The sequence below is a fragment of the Gymnogyps californianus genome, chromosome 17, assembly GCF_018139145.2.
Source record: "Gymnogyps californianus isolate 813 chromosome 17, ASM1813914v2, whole genome shotgun sequence".
In the NCBI taxonomy this organism is placed as follows: domain Eukaryota; kingdom Metazoa; phylum Chordata; class Aves; order Accipitriformes; family Cathartidae; genus Gymnogyps; species Gymnogyps californianus.
The window spans coordinates 16,585,188-16,602,436 of NC_059487.1; the positions used below are offsets into that span (position 1 = coordinate 16,585,188).

At 62.9% G+C, this 17,249-nt stretch overlaps 1 protein-coding gene across 1 annotated transcript; it reads left to right on the forward strand.

Moving 5' to 3' along the window:
- The first annotated feature begins 1,517 nt into the window (after positions 1-1,517).
- Positions 1,518-15,719, forward strand: HM13 (histocompatibility minor 13). The gene is made up of 13 exons (XM_050907384.1): positions 1,518-1,709; positions 3,340-3,438; positions 5,317-5,399; positions 6,372-6,460; positions 7,266-7,351; positions 7,499-7,624; positions 9,583-9,640; positions 10,242-10,325; positions 10,636-10,672; positions 11,780-11,882; positions 12,459-12,544; positions 14,770-14,963; positions 15,658-15,719. The coding sequence occupies exons 1-12, from the start codon at positions 1,518-1,520 to the stop codon at positions 14,918-14,920; spliced, it is 1,194 nt and encodes a 397-aa protein (XP_050763341.1). The 3' UTR covers positions 14,921-14,963; positions 15,658-15,719.
- The last annotated feature ends 1,530 nt before the right edge of the window (positions 15,720-17,249 follow it).

The following is a 17,249-nucleotide window of genomic DNA, read 5'->3' on the forward strand; positions in this document are numbered from 1 at the left end:
TGCCGTGCCAGGCAGCAGGGTGGGAAGCAGCAGGGTGTGCGTGGGCACGCTGCCTGCGTGGCTGCCTGCTGCTGCCTGCTGCTGCCCTTGGTGCCCGTCCTTCTCCTTTGTGGGAGAATTAGCGGCAGGGAGAGGACAGCGTGCCGGGCAGGAGGCCAGCCCCGCAGAGAGGGGCTCCCGGGGGGCCTTCCCATCTGCCCTCCGCCTGAAACACGAAACTATGAATCACCCCCGGTCCTGAAATAGATTCCTTTTTTTTTTTTTAAATAAAAAAAGAGGAAAACATTTTAAAAAAAAAATTTAAAACTTGCTTTTTAATCCCTGCTGCGCTCCCTTCCCCTGCCCTTGGCTCAGATCTGAACCGGGGGCAGCGCCATTTAACTTTCCCCAATCCTTATCTTCCCTGGTGCCTTTTGCTTCTCAGCGGACTCTCGCCCCGGCGAGGGCGAGGGGGACGCGTGGGAGGAGGAAGAGGCTCGCTGGCACAGCCGGGCTGCCAGCGGCTCGGGAGGGGAGGGAATATTTGTGAGGAAAACACACGTTTCAGCCAATTTTCCAGCAGAGCCCTGGCCCCAGTCCAGCGGCAGGGAGAATTCGCTGCCGTTTCTGAGGCATTTTGACGGAGGGGCTGCTCGCCGAGTGCGGCCATGGGTGGGCCGGGAGCGGTCATAGGGGAGGCCCGGTGGTGCAGTGTGGTGGGGGTCCTCGGGAAACGGTGAAGGGCAGGAAAACCCAGGGCTGGATGGAGGAGAGCCCGGGAGCTCCCGACCCGACTCACTCGGGTGGCCGAAGCCACCACCTTCCCGCTGGCTGGGGCTGTGGGGAGCCGGGGTGTCGTCGTCCCCCGCCCGCAGGGAGCCCCCCCCCGGTGCTCTCACCCGCTCCTGGCACCGCGGGGTCTGGGCAGGCCTGCGTTCAGCATCCGCGGCCCATACGTAGGCAGCTCGCCGGGAACGGCATCAGCACAAACCGTTCGGAGACGGGATAAACGACCACAAACCGGGATAATCCCGGGCTGACGGGGCTGCGGCGGCGGCACAGCGGCCCGAGCGCAAGCAGCGGCGGGCAGGCCACCAGCGGGACCATCGGCACCGCTCCGTCTCCCACCGGCCTCGGGCCGCCCTCACGCCTCCCGGTTCCACCCTCACCCGAAGCACGGGAGGGGAGCGGGGGGGGCCACGGCCTGCCCGCACCGGGGCTTTCCACCACCGCCGTGCTCTGCTGAGGGTGAAGCCAGCCTGGAGACCGGCCCCGAGCGGGGAGAGCTGTCCCCCGGGCCGGCTCGGGGGGATGCAGCGGCCCTGGGGCTGGGGGGGGGGGGGGGGGGGGGGGTGTCCCCGGGGCCGGGATCGGGCCCAGCCGCCCTCAACCCCCGCCATCCGTCTCCTAGCAACACTACCCGGGTTACCGGGGGCGTGGTTTAGCGGCGGCGGCGCGTGACGCACTTCCGGTCGGTAAGGGGGGACGTGTCCCTGGCGCGCGCGGGCCGGAAGCGGACCGCGGTGGGAGCAGCCGCCATGGAGGAGGCCGCGGCGCACAACGGCAGCGCCGCCGGGGCCGGGGTCGGGGCCGGGTCCTCGTCCCCCGCGGCCGCCCGCCCGCCCGCCACCCCCGAGGGCATGGCGCTGGCCTACGGCAGCCTCGTCCTCATGGCGCTGCTGCCCATCTTCTTCGGGGCGCTGCGCTCCGTCAGCTGCGCCAAGAGCAAGGTACCCCCGGGGCGACCCGGCCTCCCCCCCCCCCCCCCCCCCGCCGGCGGCAGCCGATCCCTCTGCACCCGGGGGCGCCGGGGCCTCCAGGCCTCCCCCCGAGCCGTGCCCGGCAGCGGGGGCTGCCTCCCGCCCCTCCCGGGGGACCCTCCGGGGCCTCCAGGCCTCGGCACCCGCCCCCCCCCCCCCCGCCCAGCTGCCCCGGGTGCCCCCCATCCCACCGCCGGCCCGGCAGCTGCATGGCTCCCCCCCGCCCCGGCCCTGTCCCTGGAAAGGCAGAGAGACCCGCGCCCCGGTGGAGGCAGGGAGACCCCGGGGGGAGATGTGGCTTCCCCCGGGTCTTCTCCAGCCCCGTTCTCACTGTCCCGATAAATTCATGTGCTGCAAAACTCGTGACTGCCCCTCGTACCCCTACAAGAGATGCTGTGTTGGAGGAGGGGGGGACGACGGGGGACTCGTGTGTGGCTTTGCTCCCCCCCCCGCCCCGCAGCACTGGTGTTGGTCCCCAGGGTGCTGCGGAGCTCTCCTGCCTGCGCTCCCTGCCTGCACACCCTGCCTGTGCGCCCTGTGCTGTCCCTGCAGCCCATCGCACTCCTCGCTGCATCTCGCGCCTGGCCTCCGGTACCAGCTGGGACTTAAATCCTGACACTTCGGCTCCTGAAGCTCAGGAGAAGGGACTGTTTTACACAGTCTGATTTATTACTAATTTTTAAAGCCCCTTGCCCGCCCTTAAGTCGTACATCAGTAGTTCCAGCTGGTTTTAGTGAGGTTCCTGGCAGCCCAGGCAACCGAGATCTGCGAGCAGGGCCTGGCCGTGGTTCTGGGGGGGGATTTCTCTTCGCTCACGCCGCAGGGAGCCAGCGGCTCTTGGGGCGCTTGCTTCTGCACCGCCGAGCACTGCGTGGCAGCCGCCGTGCCCGGGGTAAGATGTTGTTCCTTCGCAGGGTGGCTTTGCGTAAGGGCTAACATGTGCTGTGTCTGGCGCTGGCCGCAGGTGTTTGCCTCTGCCAGATTAGATCTCTGAGCAGCGGCCAGCTGGGCAGGGGAGCGGGCAGGGGAGCAGGCAGCCCTCTGCCTCTCCTCTGAAAGCTGAAGGTCTCTTGTGGGAAATGGCTTGAAAGGGGGCTGGTTCAGCTGGTGCAAAGATGTCTCGGAAGGCGAAAGGGGTTTATAAATCTGGGGCTTTTGAGCACAAGGAGTGTCCCGAGAGCGAGGCGAGGGATAAAAAGGTGATTGGAGACAAACGTCGCTCAGAGGGTGATCGACATATGGTGCGCACAGATGGGGAGGCTGACGGGGACGGCCGGGTGCGAGCAGCGAGGGAGCCCAGCTCCCCTCTGGGCAGGGGGAGAGAGGAACAACGCCAGCACAGGGTGGGTTTTTTTTTTTCCCTTCTCCAAGAGGAAAAAAGCAGTAAATTGTGGCAGCCCTTGGAAGGATGAGTGCGAGGTTTGCTTTTTCCATCTCAGGCTCTGCCTGTGCCGCAGCCCCACCTCCGGGAACAACGGGGGGGCCAGTGGGTGCCCTGCCCCTCTCGAAGGGCCCTGCTCGTTTTGTCCGTTCACCTCCTGCTGAGGTATGAAGCCAGAGCAGGGGCTGATCCACTCCTGTCCTCTCCTTCCCTCCCCAGAACTCCTCGGAGATGCCGGAGACCATTACCAGCCGAGACGCTGCTCGATTTCCCATTGTTGCCAGTTGCACCCTTCTGGGGCTCTACCTCTTCTTTAAAGTAAGTGAGCAACGCCGGCGGACGCTGGAGCTGGTGCCTGCCGTCCTCCCTGCCTGGTCAGGAGCTCCCGAAGTGGGGCTGACTCGATTTTTGGCCCTTAGTGTTGGGGCAGAAAGTGCGTAAGGCTGCACGGCTCGAGCTCTTCAGTGTCACCGCGCAGGAGGACGTCAGTTCTCGCCTGAATTGTCACAGCTTGGGGGAAATCAGAGCCTGTTTGTGCACAGGTTGGTTCTGGAGAGCTGCCGAGGGGCGAGTTCACCCCTGAGCTCTGCCTGCCTCCGTGGGCTGACCTGACGGTGCACGGACTGAAACCAGAGGGTGCCAGGGACTGCTGAGTTGCAAATGCTGCCGTCTCCGGGTTGTGCTCCGTGCCGTGCTTCCGAAGCCGTCTCGGCTGCAGGCCTGGGGGATCGCTAGCTCGTGGGCGAGCTCACGTGAAGTCTTTTTAGACGTGCAGAGCCAACAAGCAGAGTTGGATGACCGTTCCTGAGTCACAGATAGGAGAACCCAGCAGCAGGTGCTCTCGGCTGCGCGGAGAAGGTGTCTTGGCTTAAAGCGCCTTTGGCTGCCCGCGCACGCCTGGCGTGCGGCTGAGCTGGAGGGGCCTGACGAGCCGTGGGGCTGCCAGTGCAGAGCGGTCCTCTCGGCATGGCAGCATCCAGCCCCGCTGTCCTGAGCTGCCTGCGAGGTGGCAGGGTGCTCCTTGGCTGGCCAGCTGAGGTTTAAGGTGCAAAGTTGGGAATATTGCAGTTTACAGACCCTTCTCCGCCCATCGCAGTTACCGTGCAGCAGCCGACTGACGCTGCGGGCTCCTAGCCTGGGTCGAGCGGCCACGGGGGCTGACGGCCGCGCCGTGCAGGTCCTTACGCTGGCGCTGCGGCTGCACCGGGAAGGCAAGTGCGTGCCGCAGCCTGTGCAGCCACAGAGGTCAGCTCTGCAGCAGCAGACAGGATCAGGCCTCCCTAGCAATATGCCCTGCTTTCCCAGCAACGAAGTTTACCCTCTGTGCTCACTGGGGCTGCAGCTCCTCTTTTAGGTCACCGGTAGTAAAGCTGAGCATCTGCTGAGCCTCTCCTGATGGTGGGGTATGGAGCGGCCACCAGACCCTGCGCCAGGCCCCTCTGGCTGCTGAAAGAACCCCCTGCAGCCCACCCCTTCCCCGTGGCCCACGTCTTGGGGTACTCCTCCACCTCCTCGGGTGCCTTTTCTGCCTCTTGCTCCTGGCTGGGATGGACACGCCAGGAAAAGAAGTACTGAATGTGCAGTGTGGCCCCGCTGAAGTTGCTGCATGATCGGCGGCTCTTCTTTGTAATATCTGCAACCTGCCATGAGCTCTCGTATTCCAGCATCCCCCTTCCAGGAGAGCACGGAGGACCCCGGGGTCCCCCCGCGCTGGGCTGTGGGGGTGCGATTCGGCGGTAAGGCAGCGTGTGTGTTGGAGGGCAGGATTTCTAATAATACCTCGTTTAATTAGGGCAGGACGCGCTTGGCCCGCTGCAGTAGTGAGGTGGGGGGGTGCTGCTGCTCCCCTCTGCCGGGGCAGCCCCCGGGAGCGGTGCGGTGCCTCGCTCCCTGCTCCGGCTCGCTCTGCAGGGGACGTGCGGGGGAAGCTCTGTCCTCCTTTCTGTAGCGCAGGAGTTCTTTTTTGACCCGAGCAGCTCGTAGATCCGCGACAACTCGCAGGCCCATTGTGCTCGTTCTGCGAGCACGCGGCTATTTCCAACGTATTTCCCATCGGCGGTGCAAGAATTTGGGTTGTTCCAGCTATTCTTCGCGTCTCCCTGGAGCACTGACACAGCAGCTGCCAAGAGACACGTGAAGTGCTGTAGATGGGGAGGATGCTGCGCTAACTAACCCCTCTCTGGGTTTGTCTTGCAGATATTCTCTCAAGAGTACATCAATCTTCTGCTTTCCATGTATTTCTTCGTGCTGGGGATCCTAGCCCTGTCCCACACCATCAGGTACAGCGGAGGGAAGGGTGCAACTCGGGCAGGGCTGTCCGAGGCTGCACGCTCTGCGAGGCAGCGGGGCGTTGAGTTTATTGGGGAGTTTCTAGAGCACCGTTGCCTTGCGGCAGAGCCAAGTCTCAGCTCTTAGGGTGTTGTCCCTTGGCGGTGTGAAGGGCCCACAGCATGCTGTGAACCCTTCCTTACGGTGGAACCAAAGTCTCGGGGGTCCCGGCAATCCGGTACCCCGTACGGCATCACTGGGAGAGCTCATGGAGGTGTGGGTGGCCGCCATCACGGGGCAAGGCCAGCTCACCCTGAGGAGCTGCTATGGCTTGGCACAGTCCTCACTGCCCTGTGGAGGGGAGAGCTCCTCGGCACCCGTGTTCCCCTTACTGGGACGGCTGAAACAGGCAGCTGGAGCTCACGATAACGTCCCCGGCCTCTCGTGCCGATGCTTGGCGTGAGGTGTTGAAAGCTCAAGCTGTTTCAGTAACTGAAAAAGTAAAACTGGTTTCCTGTTTCCTGAGCTCTAGGGCATTGGGGACCAGATGCTTTCCCCCTAGACCGGTGCTGGGCAAGGGCTTTGTCTTCACTCCTGGCTCTGCAGGAGAGCCGTTCGGTGGTGGCTCAGCCAGTTCTGGGTGCCCAGGGGACTGCTGGGGGACACGGGGCGCATGCTGGGGTCTGGGGTGGGTCCTCCCTTCTTGCGGGCGATGCTCTGTGCCTGTTGCCCTGCAGCGTTTTGGGGGGACTGTCCCGTACGGGCAGATCAGACCTCAGGGGAGGACGAGGACACGTGTCTGCGGCTTGGTGACTGAAGCCGGGGCTCCTGCCAGTCCCCGATGTGGCGAAGCCTGGCGTTTCCCCGTCTCGGGAGGGGGTGTGGGCCGATGTCTGTGCTGCAACGCCATCACGCAGAGGTGCTGGGCAGCGTGTCCTGCGGGGTTTCTGTCGAACTGCCCTTCTCTACACATCTCGTTTCAGCCCCATGATGAACAGATTCTTCCCTGCAAATTTCCCCAACAAACAGTACCAGCTCCTCTTCACCCAGGGCTCCGGGGAGAGCAAGGAGGGTACGTTGGCTCACCGGTCTCTCTGGGGGCCTGAACGTTTTCTGCCTTTACTGTTCTGTTTTTTGCTCGCTTGGTGTTTTGACTTTCAGCCCCTCGAAACAACCTTCTCAAAGACTTGCCTCTTGCCCCCCGCTGTGCTTCTGTAGCCGGTGTGAGCCCCGTGCGTCCCGGCAGAGCTGGGGCTGCCGTGTGCATCTTGCCCCGGCTGGTGCTCTCCCTCTGTGCTGCCTCTGCCTGGCAGCGAAACCCCAGAAACAGATCCCAGAGCGCTGTAGGAATGGAGCTATGGCTGCTGTTAAGTGCACTGCCTTTATTTAAGTTCCTTGGGTAGCATAGTACTGACTTTTTTGTGCTGCCTTAACTGATCTGGTTCAAATCTTTGCTGTGGTAGAAAATGCTTTGGAAAGTATCCTGCCCAGTAGCTTTACTGGTAAGGGAATACTTCTTCTAGTGATAACACCAGGAGTTAACTGGTGCGGGAAGAGGGAGAAGATTTGCCTCTCCCTGCTTTAGACAGTGCCTGAATCCAATTTCCTTATTGACAGAAGGATCGCAGATGCTGTCCATGTGGCAGAGTCTGGCTGGAGGAGAAGGTCCGGGCTTGCCAGGGCCGGCTGCTCGCTCGCATGCAGTTTGCACGTGTTTACCATGGGCACGGCCATTTCTGTGGGTACAGTCCCCTCGGTTGGGATGTGAGCGCTGTGCTCTGTGTTGCTCCCCAGCTGTAAAGTCACTCGTCTCTGCCCTGCGCAGGAGGAGGAGCTGCCCGGGCCGCCTAAAATCTGACTTCTCTGTTTTATTGCAGAAATAGTGAATTACGAGTTTGACACCAAGGATCTCGTATGCCTGGCCCTGAGCAGTGTTGTGGGGGTCTGGTACCTGCTGAGAAAGGTAAGCGAACCGCAGTCCTTTTGCGGGGGAGGCCGGGGACCAGGCTGGATCAGACCCGGGCCCCTTTCCACGCAAGGCCTCTGCAGGCTGAGGCCGTGGCTCGGCACGTGCGGCGGGACCCAAATCTCTTTTTCCTGTCGTTCTCAGCACTGGATTGCCAACAATCTCTTTGGGCTGGCGTTCTCCCTCAACGGGGTGGAGCTGCTGCACTTGAACAACGTCAGCACTGGCTGCATCTTGCTTGGGGGCCTCTTCATCTACGACGTCTTCTGGGTAAACGGGAGCGTTCCCCGGGGCGGACGCGAGTTGCAGCCGTTGGCGGAAGGCATGTGCGTGGCGTTATGCCTCTTCGGAGGCAGCACGCTGGCTGGACACGCGTTTGCAGTCAGGATTTCCACTTTCTTAGCCCAAAGGGGTGTGGTGGGGATGATGACAGAATCAAACAGTGGCAGAATGTGGCTCAGCAAATGCATTTTCTTCTAATCTCTGGCTTAGCTCAGGGCTGGCAGGGATCTCATCGGGGCTGTTGTGGGGTACCCGGGTGTGCGGCATATCCAGTTCTGGTGACCTGTATTCCCCACTAAGGTCTTCCCAGTGCCTGACAGCTGTTGGGTGGGCTGGAGGACGAGGCTGCTCTGGGGTACGCTGATCCTGCTTGTATGGGCTGTGCCTCGGCTCTGTCATCTGCCGGCTTCGTTAGCGTCCTTCTGTTCTCTTGCACAGAGGACCAAACACTGGAACGTGTCTTCCCCTCAGCCAGTGCAGCGCCCTGACATCTTCATTTTGAGGTTTTCCTTGTCTCTCTGCAGTGGGCCTGGATGCATGTTTCTCCTTGTAATGTCCGTATTCCCCAGTCCTTCCTGCTGCCTCCACCTTCTGAATTACTGTGTTTCCAAATGTCTGAGAGCCTTGTATACCTTGAGGTCTGTCCAGCAGCTCTGCAGCTGCCTGAGTAATCCTTCCCTATTTAAGCCTGACTACTGTGTGTTATTTTCTACTTGGCCGGTGCTGCCCCTGTTTCATAGGCTCGTTAACAGTCTCAGCTCTGTGGTTCGTTAGCCTGTGTGCCACTTCCTCCGCTGCTCTCAGCTGGAGGGGATTCAGCCTTCTGGCTTAGCACACCCGGTGCCTCGCGCCCTGCTCGGGGTGCGAGTGTCTTCCCGGTGCTTCGGAGACGGCGAGAGTGCAACCCTCGCTGCTCTCTGCTTGCCGGCTGTCTCCCACCCCGGCTTCCCCGGCAGGTCAGTGTATTGCCGGAGCCTCACGGAAGGGCCGTCTTGAAGTGGAGACCCTCTTACTGTGCCCCTCTGCGGGGACCGGTCGCTGGGATCTTAGCATGGATTTAATCACAGTGAGATCCAGGGAGGGTTTCAAGGAGGAAGGAGAACTGGTCAGTGGATCGATGATATTGCCCCCTGCATAGTCTTGGGATGAATTTGCATGTGACGCTTTTCCCCGGTCCCAGCATGGAGTCCTGTTCACTCCGTGGCAATGCCCAGAGCTTGCTGCGCCTTATGGGAGTTAATCTGATGCCCAGTGCTTGCTTTAACATTTCTCTTTAATCCCTAGCTCTAGGATCTTGCTCACCTGGTGCTGACCGGCACCTGGTTTATGTGCCTGCTGCTGATATAGCCAAGACTGGAGGCTTGGAGATGAAAAGGAACAGAAATAAGAGTGGTTGACCTATGTGTTTACAGTCCGTCCCCCAAACGATGCCAGTATTTAAAGCTCGTAGTGCAGTACAAATAAATGACCTCAGAGCAAAATGCAGCTGATCTGACAATTGCTCCGGTCCCCGTTGGAAGCTCAGGGGCGGCAGCCTGGCGCTGGCTGGGACTCTCCGCTGGCGGCTCCTGCCCTCAGATAACATCCTGCGTGGTGGTCAGGCTTTCCACTGAGTTGACTAATTAGAGCTGAACCGACCTGCAGGGGTAGGTGCTGGGGAAGGCCGGGTGGTGGGCAGCACCACAGCTCTGCGATGCGAGCCGTCTCCCCGGCGCTGCTCTGAAAGCAGGACGGCTGGGACGTGCTCACCTCCTTGAGCGCTGGCCTGTACCTTCTCCCCTGGGCGGTGGGCTCACTCGCAGGACTCCTCTGCCCGCAATTCAGTGGCTCTTTGGCTGTTTTCTGCCCCTGAGCCTGCTCCGGGCCCCAAGGTGAGGCTGTAGCTGAGCGTGTGTGTGTGTCCCTGTGCAGCTGTGGTCACCCCAGACTCCTCTGCTTGCCCCTAGGTCTTTGGCACCAATGTGATGGTGACAGTTGCCAAATCGTTTGAAGCCCCGATAAAACGTGAGTAGATCTTCCCAGTGTGCTGGAGGAGGGGCTGTCCGTTCCGCTGCGGTCGCTGCCCCGTGCACCCTCCGCCTTCTGGAGGTGGCTCAGAAGGTGGGATGTGTGCAGGAAGCTTTCCTGCTAGTGACCCCTTAGACTGTTGCGTGGTGCCACCGACCTGCAGGGAGCCGGGCCAGGTCTCTGGAGAGGGATGGTTTGCAGAGCCCTGAGCTGGCTGGGTTAGTCTGCACCCCCAGAGCAGGCAATTTTACCCACTCATTAAAAAAAAAAAAAAAAAGGCAAAAAAACCCCCCATAGACCCCCCCCAAAACAGCAGGAGGGGTGAATTTGTGCCGTTGTGGAGCACGCAGTAGTTTGGGTCCTGGGAGGTGGGGTTGAACCCTGCGCATGGGGCTGGCTGCGAACCCCTTGGTTTCTCATCCTGGTGCCTAGAGTTGTCCCAGGAAGGAGAACAAGGGGAGCTGCGGGGGAGGAGGGGGCCGAGGGCAGGGACAGGGGTCTTGCCCTGCTCCGGTGCCTTTTTGCCAGGCACAGCGGTGCTGAGGTCTGCTCAGCACAGACGCTCCCCCCTCATTGTTCCTCTCTCTGCTCCTCGTAGTGGTTTTCCCTCAGGACCTGCTGGAGAAGGGACTGGAGGCCGACAACTTTGCCATGCTGGGTCTGGGAGACATTGTCATTCCAGGTAAGGACAGAAGAGGTGGGGACGTGACCGGGATCGCCCATCTGAACAGGCTGCGGGGAGCTGAGCGGGTGCCTCGCGCTGCCTTTGGCCGTGCCGGAGCCCTGCGGGCCTCCTGCTGGGTCTGGGGGCTGCGTAGGCGGGGGACTGGGGGTCTCCCAGCAGGTCCAGGTGCTGTCCCAGTGCCTTGTGCCACGAGAGGGCACTGTCAGCCCAGGCACGGCACCCGGAGCTGCTGCGGGTCCTGCCCTGCCTGGCTCAGCCTTCCCTACGACCTCCTCCGTCCCCTCACTGTCCCTTTTTCTCCCCACAGGGATCTTCATTGCCTTGCTGCTGCGGTTTGACATCAGGTGAGTGGGTAGCAGGGAAGGGTCTCTGGCAGGTTGGATCTTGCAGTATATTTAAGCTGCTTTTGTAGAGGAAAACGAGGAAAGGAAAGCCAGGAGCGCAGTTGTGTGCTCCCCTCCGGGGCTTGGCCTGGGGACCCGGGAGAGCGGCTGGGACAGGAGGGATGCAAGGGGAAGCTTTTGGAAGAGTAGATGTGAGCAGGGCTGGCTTTGTGGGTAAGTCCTGAGCACTGGGGGTGAGTTGTTTTGACCTTACGGGTGTTGCTGTACACACGGCAGGGCAGGCGGCACATAACAGCCCCACAAAGCCTCACTGGCTCTCTGGCACTGAGGAGGAGAGGGCAGCGCTGCTGTGCTATGGCAGCGAGGGGAAACAGCGACGGCGTGGGAAAGAGCCGGGGGTGCTGGCACCTGGGAAGTGCTCGCGTGGATGCAAATCGGTGCCTGGCAGTGCTGGCTGCCTCTGGGTTGCCGTTGACGTTGAGGGAAGCAGCTCCTTCCTACGCAGGGAAGCTGCACCTACCGCCGGGGTGTAGCTTTCAGCAGTTGCCCCATGCCGAAAGTCCCCGGCTGGGGAGGAGCTGCTGGGAATGGGCCGCTTCGTGCGACTGCGGTGGTGTGGCCCTGCTCCCGCTGCTGTTGCACAGACCCTCTGGTCTGTGCCAGCTCTTCCAGGTGTTTCCACCCACATCCTGCCTGCACCTGCTGGGAATCCCAGTTCCCGCAGCCTGCCCTGCGATAAAACAGCACGTGCTGAGAGCGGGGTGCCAGGGACCAGCCGTGCCTCCCCCGAGAAGGTGGGGACCCTCTCCCTGGGTCCCAGCACCGATTCCTCCCCACGGCTCAGTAGCCATCCAGCAAGCAGGATCGTGTGCCTCCTTCTCTTCCCCAGCCCTTCACCTGGGTGTCACCCCATCCAGTCCCGCACCGCTCCCACAGGACCGGGGGCTGTGCCGGTGGCAGTCCCTGCGCTGGCCCGAGAGCACGGGCAGAGCGCAGCTCCCCGCATCCCAGCGCAGTGCGAGACGGCTGAGAGCGCTGGGCCAGCTCCGTTTCGGCCGCTAGCATCCCAGACCCGAGGTCACTGGGCTCTGCTCCCTTTCCCTACAGCTTGAAGAAGAACACGCACACGTATTTCTACACCAGCTTTGTGGCCTACATCTTCGGGCTGGGCCTGACCATATTCATCATGCACATCTTCAAGCACGCCCAGGTGAGCTCCGCCGTGCTGCCTCCCGCAGACGCACGTCCCAAGCGGGACACGCCAGCTTGGCCACGAGGTTCCTGCATCATGCCAGGAAAAAGTAGATGCATTCCTTCTCTTGGCTTTGCTTTTCCAGCGCCTGCCTGTACCTTTCCCTGCCCAAAGCTTGTGTGCCTGGCTGGAGCAGAGTCCTGTTTGTGGGGCAAGGCTGGTTCAGGCAGCTGCGTTTCCAACAACAGCACCTCAGCCGGGCTGCCCTGTGTTTTTGTGGCTCTTTGCAACCAAGCTGCCCGTGAAGACCCACCCTCCGTGCTGCGGAGGGGCCCTGGGAGCCCACACACCGTGGGTGCTGTCGCTGGTCTGCACGGGGACCCTTGGTGTGTTCATGGCCCACTGGGACCTCACGATGGGGGTTTTGTGCTGCTGCAGCTGTAACTTGGCTCTCGAAGCCGCTTTCTGGGGCAGGAACCCTCTGTGCAGCACTGTGACAGACGCCGTGGGTGCAGAGGGGACAGGGCCAGCTCGCCTCGCCCTCCCGCGGGGTGATTTGTGGTTTGGTTTAACAGTTGTTTTTCCTCCCGACAGCCTGCTCTTCTGTACCTGGTCCCCGCATGCATCGGATTCCCGCTTCTTGTGGCCTTGGCAAAGGGAGAAGTAACTGAAATGTTCAGGTGAGCGTGAGCTGGGGACGGAGCTGTTTTGCCCGCGGCGCTGGAGCGCATGAAGCGTGCAGATGTTCCCACGCCTGGGCACAGCTGGAGGGACGGGTTCATCTGGGCATGCTCTGGGTGCGCGTGTGCACGTGCGTGGGTGGAGGGAGTGGGTCTGTGTTTGGACACGCCGGCCCTGGCTCCAGCCACCTCCTCGTAGCCGGGTGGGAGCTTTGGTGCCGTACCAACAGGCAGGCAGCATCTGGTATTGCTTTACGCCCCGGTGACAAACCCTTCCCGTGCGCTGGCAGGCAGGGGAGGGTGGGACCGCACACCTGGTGCCGAGATACTTGGTCATTGTGTCCCAGGGCCCGTGGGTGGGGGAGAACGGAGCTGGATCCAGCTGCGAGAGCAGCCAGGGCTGGTTCGAGCACATCCCAGCCTCCCCGCTCGGGTGAAGTATCCTGGTTTGCAGCAGTCTCCTTGCCCCGGGGACTGTAGGTGCAGAGAAAAGGGGTCTGTGCTGTGCTGCTGCGCTCCGGCCCTTCTCTTAGCCTGCCACGCTCCAGGCATTTGCCTGTTCGCTGTCGGCTTTGGTCTCCTGCCTGGACTGTCCCCTCTGAGCCGTGCGGAGCATGGCCTGGCCCGCCTGGGAGCCGTTTCTCCACTGTGCTCAGCCGGTTGTGCTCGAGGCTCGGTGGTGGCCCAGTGCAGTTGCTTGTTTGAGGACGGCTGAAGCAAAGGAGGGAAGGGAAGATCCGTCCCAAAGCAGGGCCGTGCACCCCCCAGCCTCCCTGCTCTGGGGGTGCCCCTGCCCGTGGGTGCCTGTCCGAGCTCCCAGCCTGCTCAGAGGGAAACCAGCACTTGACTGGGGCACAACGGGGAGCCGGCTGCCCTCGCCTCCTTCCCCTCCCCTGGGAGATGCAGGTATGCGTGTTCCCACTGGGCTGTCAGCTGGGCCGGCTCCCCAGCCCTGCCGCACCTGCTCGTCCTTTGATGTTTGCTTCTGATGATCGCTGCTGCAGGCGCTGAGTGTCCTGGGATCGTCCTTCCTGTGCACCTGGGATCCTGCAGCCGCTCTCCCCGGCGCCGTGACTCACCAGCTGACAGCAGCACCACCTCCCGCGCCAGGAAACTGGGGAGGGACGAGCTGCGAGTCCGGCCCGCCTGACAGCAAGGCGCCCGGGGGAGCCTGGCAGCCGGCAACCGGGGGCTAGTGCCCCGCAGAGCCTTAGCACAAGCTGCTCCAGCGGCGAAGCGCTGCCTGCTGTTGTTTGCCGAGTGCTGCCAGGGCAAGTGCAGGAGGCTGAGGGGTTGCAACCTTGACGGGCCCTGGGGTCTAGCCCCTCTTGAAGTCGCTCCGGTTGCAGGCAGAGGAAGTAGGATGTGATGGGACTTGTGCCTGGAGGGCAGTGGCTCCCACTGTAGGAATCCCACCCGGCTTCGGTGTGCCCTGGTCCTCCCCGCACTGACGGCAGCCCGGAGCTGGCAGTTCCCCTGTGGTCTCTGCCGGCTGGCGAGCTGCCTGTACACAGCGAGCTGCCTGCACACGGTGTCTCGCAGCAGCCATCAGCTGCCCTGGGAGCGGGCAGCGAGGGTCTGATGCAGTGGCGAGTACAGGCAGCGCTGCAGGGAGGGTGGGAGCGAGCAGATCTGTGCTGCAGGCCTGGGTAAGGGGTGCCGATGGAGCAGAGGTGGGCGACATCGGGATCTGTTTTGTGGCTCCCAGCCTTGCCGAGCCTCCCTAGGCAGGCAGTAACCTTCGCTCTGCCTCTGTCAGCTGTCAGCAGCGGGGAACCCGTCCTGCCGCAGACGCGCTGTCCTCGAGTGGCAGGAAAGGGTCTGCCACATCACTCTGCTGCCTGCACAGCCCCTGGGCCGCTCTGCTGCTGCCTTCCCAGTGCCCAGGCTTGCTCTCCTGTGGGCTCCGGCTGCCTGGCTCTACCCGTGCCAGCGGGAGCTGCCTTCTCCCTGGGTCTCAGCCCTCCCTCTTCCATGCTGCAGCCCTGCCCTGGGGTCTGCAGGCAAGGGGAGTACAGGCAGGAGCCTGCCAGCACGGCCCCGGGGCCACCCCAGCCTGAGCTAGTGGGTGCTGGCAGCCGGAGGGGACAGCAGGCTGCCTGCGCAGGGTGGTGGGTTTGCAGCAGTCTCACTCCAAAACTCTTCTGCTTTTTCTCTCTCTCCCCCCATCTCCTTTCTGTCCTCCTCTTCCCCCTTTCCCCTCCTGCTTCCTCTCTCTCCTGCAGCTATGAATCCTCTGCTGAAATCTTGCCACACACACCAAGACTTACCCACTTCCCCACCGTGTCCGGCTCGCCGGCCAGCCTTGCTGATTCCATGCAGCAGAAACTGTCCTGTCCCCGCCGACGCCGGCAGCAAAGCCCTAGTGCCATGTAGCAATCACACGCGGTGCCCTTTCTCTGTCTGTCGCTCTGGCCAGGTAGGGGCTGGTCCCGGCTCCCCCCTTTCCCCGGGCAGAGGCAGTAGCTCTCGCCTCACTGCTGCGGGCTGGCTTCTCTCCCTCTTTCAGGGGAGTCTGTGAAGGGGGCAGAGGATTTGACATCTCTGCCCTCGTTGTGCTTCCCGCTGGAAGGCAGCGCTCCCGGGTTTCCTTTGCCAGGACCCCGGGGCCGGTGCTGGGGGGGGGTTTGCAGCCAGAGGAGCGAGTCCCTGGGGCAGGGGGGGTCGTCGCTGTTGATCTTGCTGCGGCTCCCCCCGCTAACCGGCCCTGCTGGCACCGGCGTTCGGTATGGCAGCGTGGGGAGAAGCATGGTGCTATCCAGGATAGCCGATGGTGCTGTGGGGAGCGAGGACAGACCCCTGGGCACAGAGCTGGCCCCACGGCTCGGTCAGGGGAAGCCCCAGCTCCTGGCTGGGTCCACCCCATCCCTGGAGGTGTCCGGGGGGGATGTCACACCGCTCGTCTCCCTGCCTGGGCTCTGCCCCGTCGGGTTTCCTGCACTGGGGGGCCGATGGCTGGAGCTCACCCCCTCCTTGGCACGGCACGGCCGCTGCAGCGGGGCAGACCCTGAGCCTGCGGCCCCAGGCTGGGCTGTCCCCGCCTGGCACAGGTCTCTGTCCCCAGAGAAGGTCTGGCCCCACTCACTCCTCCCTCTTGTCCCTCTCGTCCCCAGCTACGAGGAGAGCTCTACCCCCAAGGAGGTGCCGGGGGCCTCCAAAGAAGAGACGACAGAAGCCTCCAAGAAGGAGAAGTGACTTTGCCCGCCGGCCGTGCCCGGCACCGCCGGGCTGGGGCCCTTCCAGACCCTCCGCAAGTGACAGACGACGAAACAATTGTGCAAAGAGCATCGTGTTGTGTGTGTCGGAGCAGCCACCCAGGTGGGGTATCGATGTATGCCGCATAGCCACCCCCCGCCGGCCCCCCCGGGGCCGCGCCGCCGCCCCCCTGCCTGTTTATCTCCTACGGGGGTACGAGGCGGGTGGGGGGCAAACCACAGGCCGGTTTTTAAATTTTGTATTGTGCATTTGCTTTCTCTCATATTAAACCATGTCAAAGGAAGGAGTGCTGGTCTGCCAGTGCCGGTGCCGCGCCGGCAGCCCTCCTCGCCTTGGCCGCTGCTCCGGCTTGTAGCCCCGGCTCAGCCGCCTGGCCAGCACCGGGATCGGCGTCCCGGCTCACCAGCAGCCTTGTTCTCCCTGTGGGGCCCGTGGCCGTTGTCTGGCTGTTTCCAAGTGACCGTCCCCTTCCCCCTCCTGCTCCTCCGGCGCTCGGCCTTCCCCCAGCCAGCCTCAGCCTGGCCCCCCGCCTCTGCAACACCCAGATTTAGGGCTGCGGTTGCTGACCCCCGGCCTGTTCCCCGGGTGGGTTTGAGCCGGGGTCTGGCCCCGGAGCTGGGTGGGTGAGCGGGGATCGGGGTGCAGGAACCCAGAGGGATGGGGATGTGCTCTGCCTCAGCTGCTGGGGGGCTCAGCGAGCTGGGGCTGAGCCCCCGCAGCCTGGGGGAGCGGGCATGGGAGGGAAAGAGCTGGGTGACCCCAAACCCAGCCTCAGAGTGGGGTGAAGAGAGCACGAGCTGTCCCCCCTCCTTGCAGAGCCAGGCGCCAGCCTGCACCCCCTGGGGCTGGGACAGGCAGGGGGGGCAGTGCAGGCAGGGGGGCTGGAGCGGCTGCAGGCAGGGGCAGCTCCAGCAGCCGCCTCGGCTCCTGCTGGGGCCGGCTGCCGTGTGTCCCGCAGCACCGGCAGTGTCCTCCCTGCCCGCCCTCGGGGCAGGCGTGCGGAGGATCCTGCATCCCTCCGGCCATGCCCACTGCCAGAATAAATAGAAAGTGTTTGCCGGCTTGGCAGCCCCTCCACAAAAGCCGTATTGAACCATTATTCCCCGAGTCGGCTGCGAGCACTAAAAGTGGCGCCTCGCGTTCTGCCATCTAATGACCCTTCGCAGTCTCCTACAGATGTTTTCTATGACTTACAGCTCCTTTTCCAACAGCCCTGTCCGCAAAAACAAGAGGGGCCACTTTAATTCCAATTAAATACCTCCAGCTAAGCAAACAGTGTGCAGCAGGGCTCGGGCACGGCGCGGCCGCCAGGCCCGGCCCACGGAGTCGCTGAGTCTAGACTCCAGATGTGATTTCACCAGCCTCCAGTGTCCCGTGGAAAACCATGCTGGCTCTGCTGCGGGGTGCAGCACCCTGCTGCGAGCCGGGGCCCCGCTCACCGCCGCGGCGTGACGGCACGTGCCCCCCCCTCACCCCGGTGCGGGTCTGG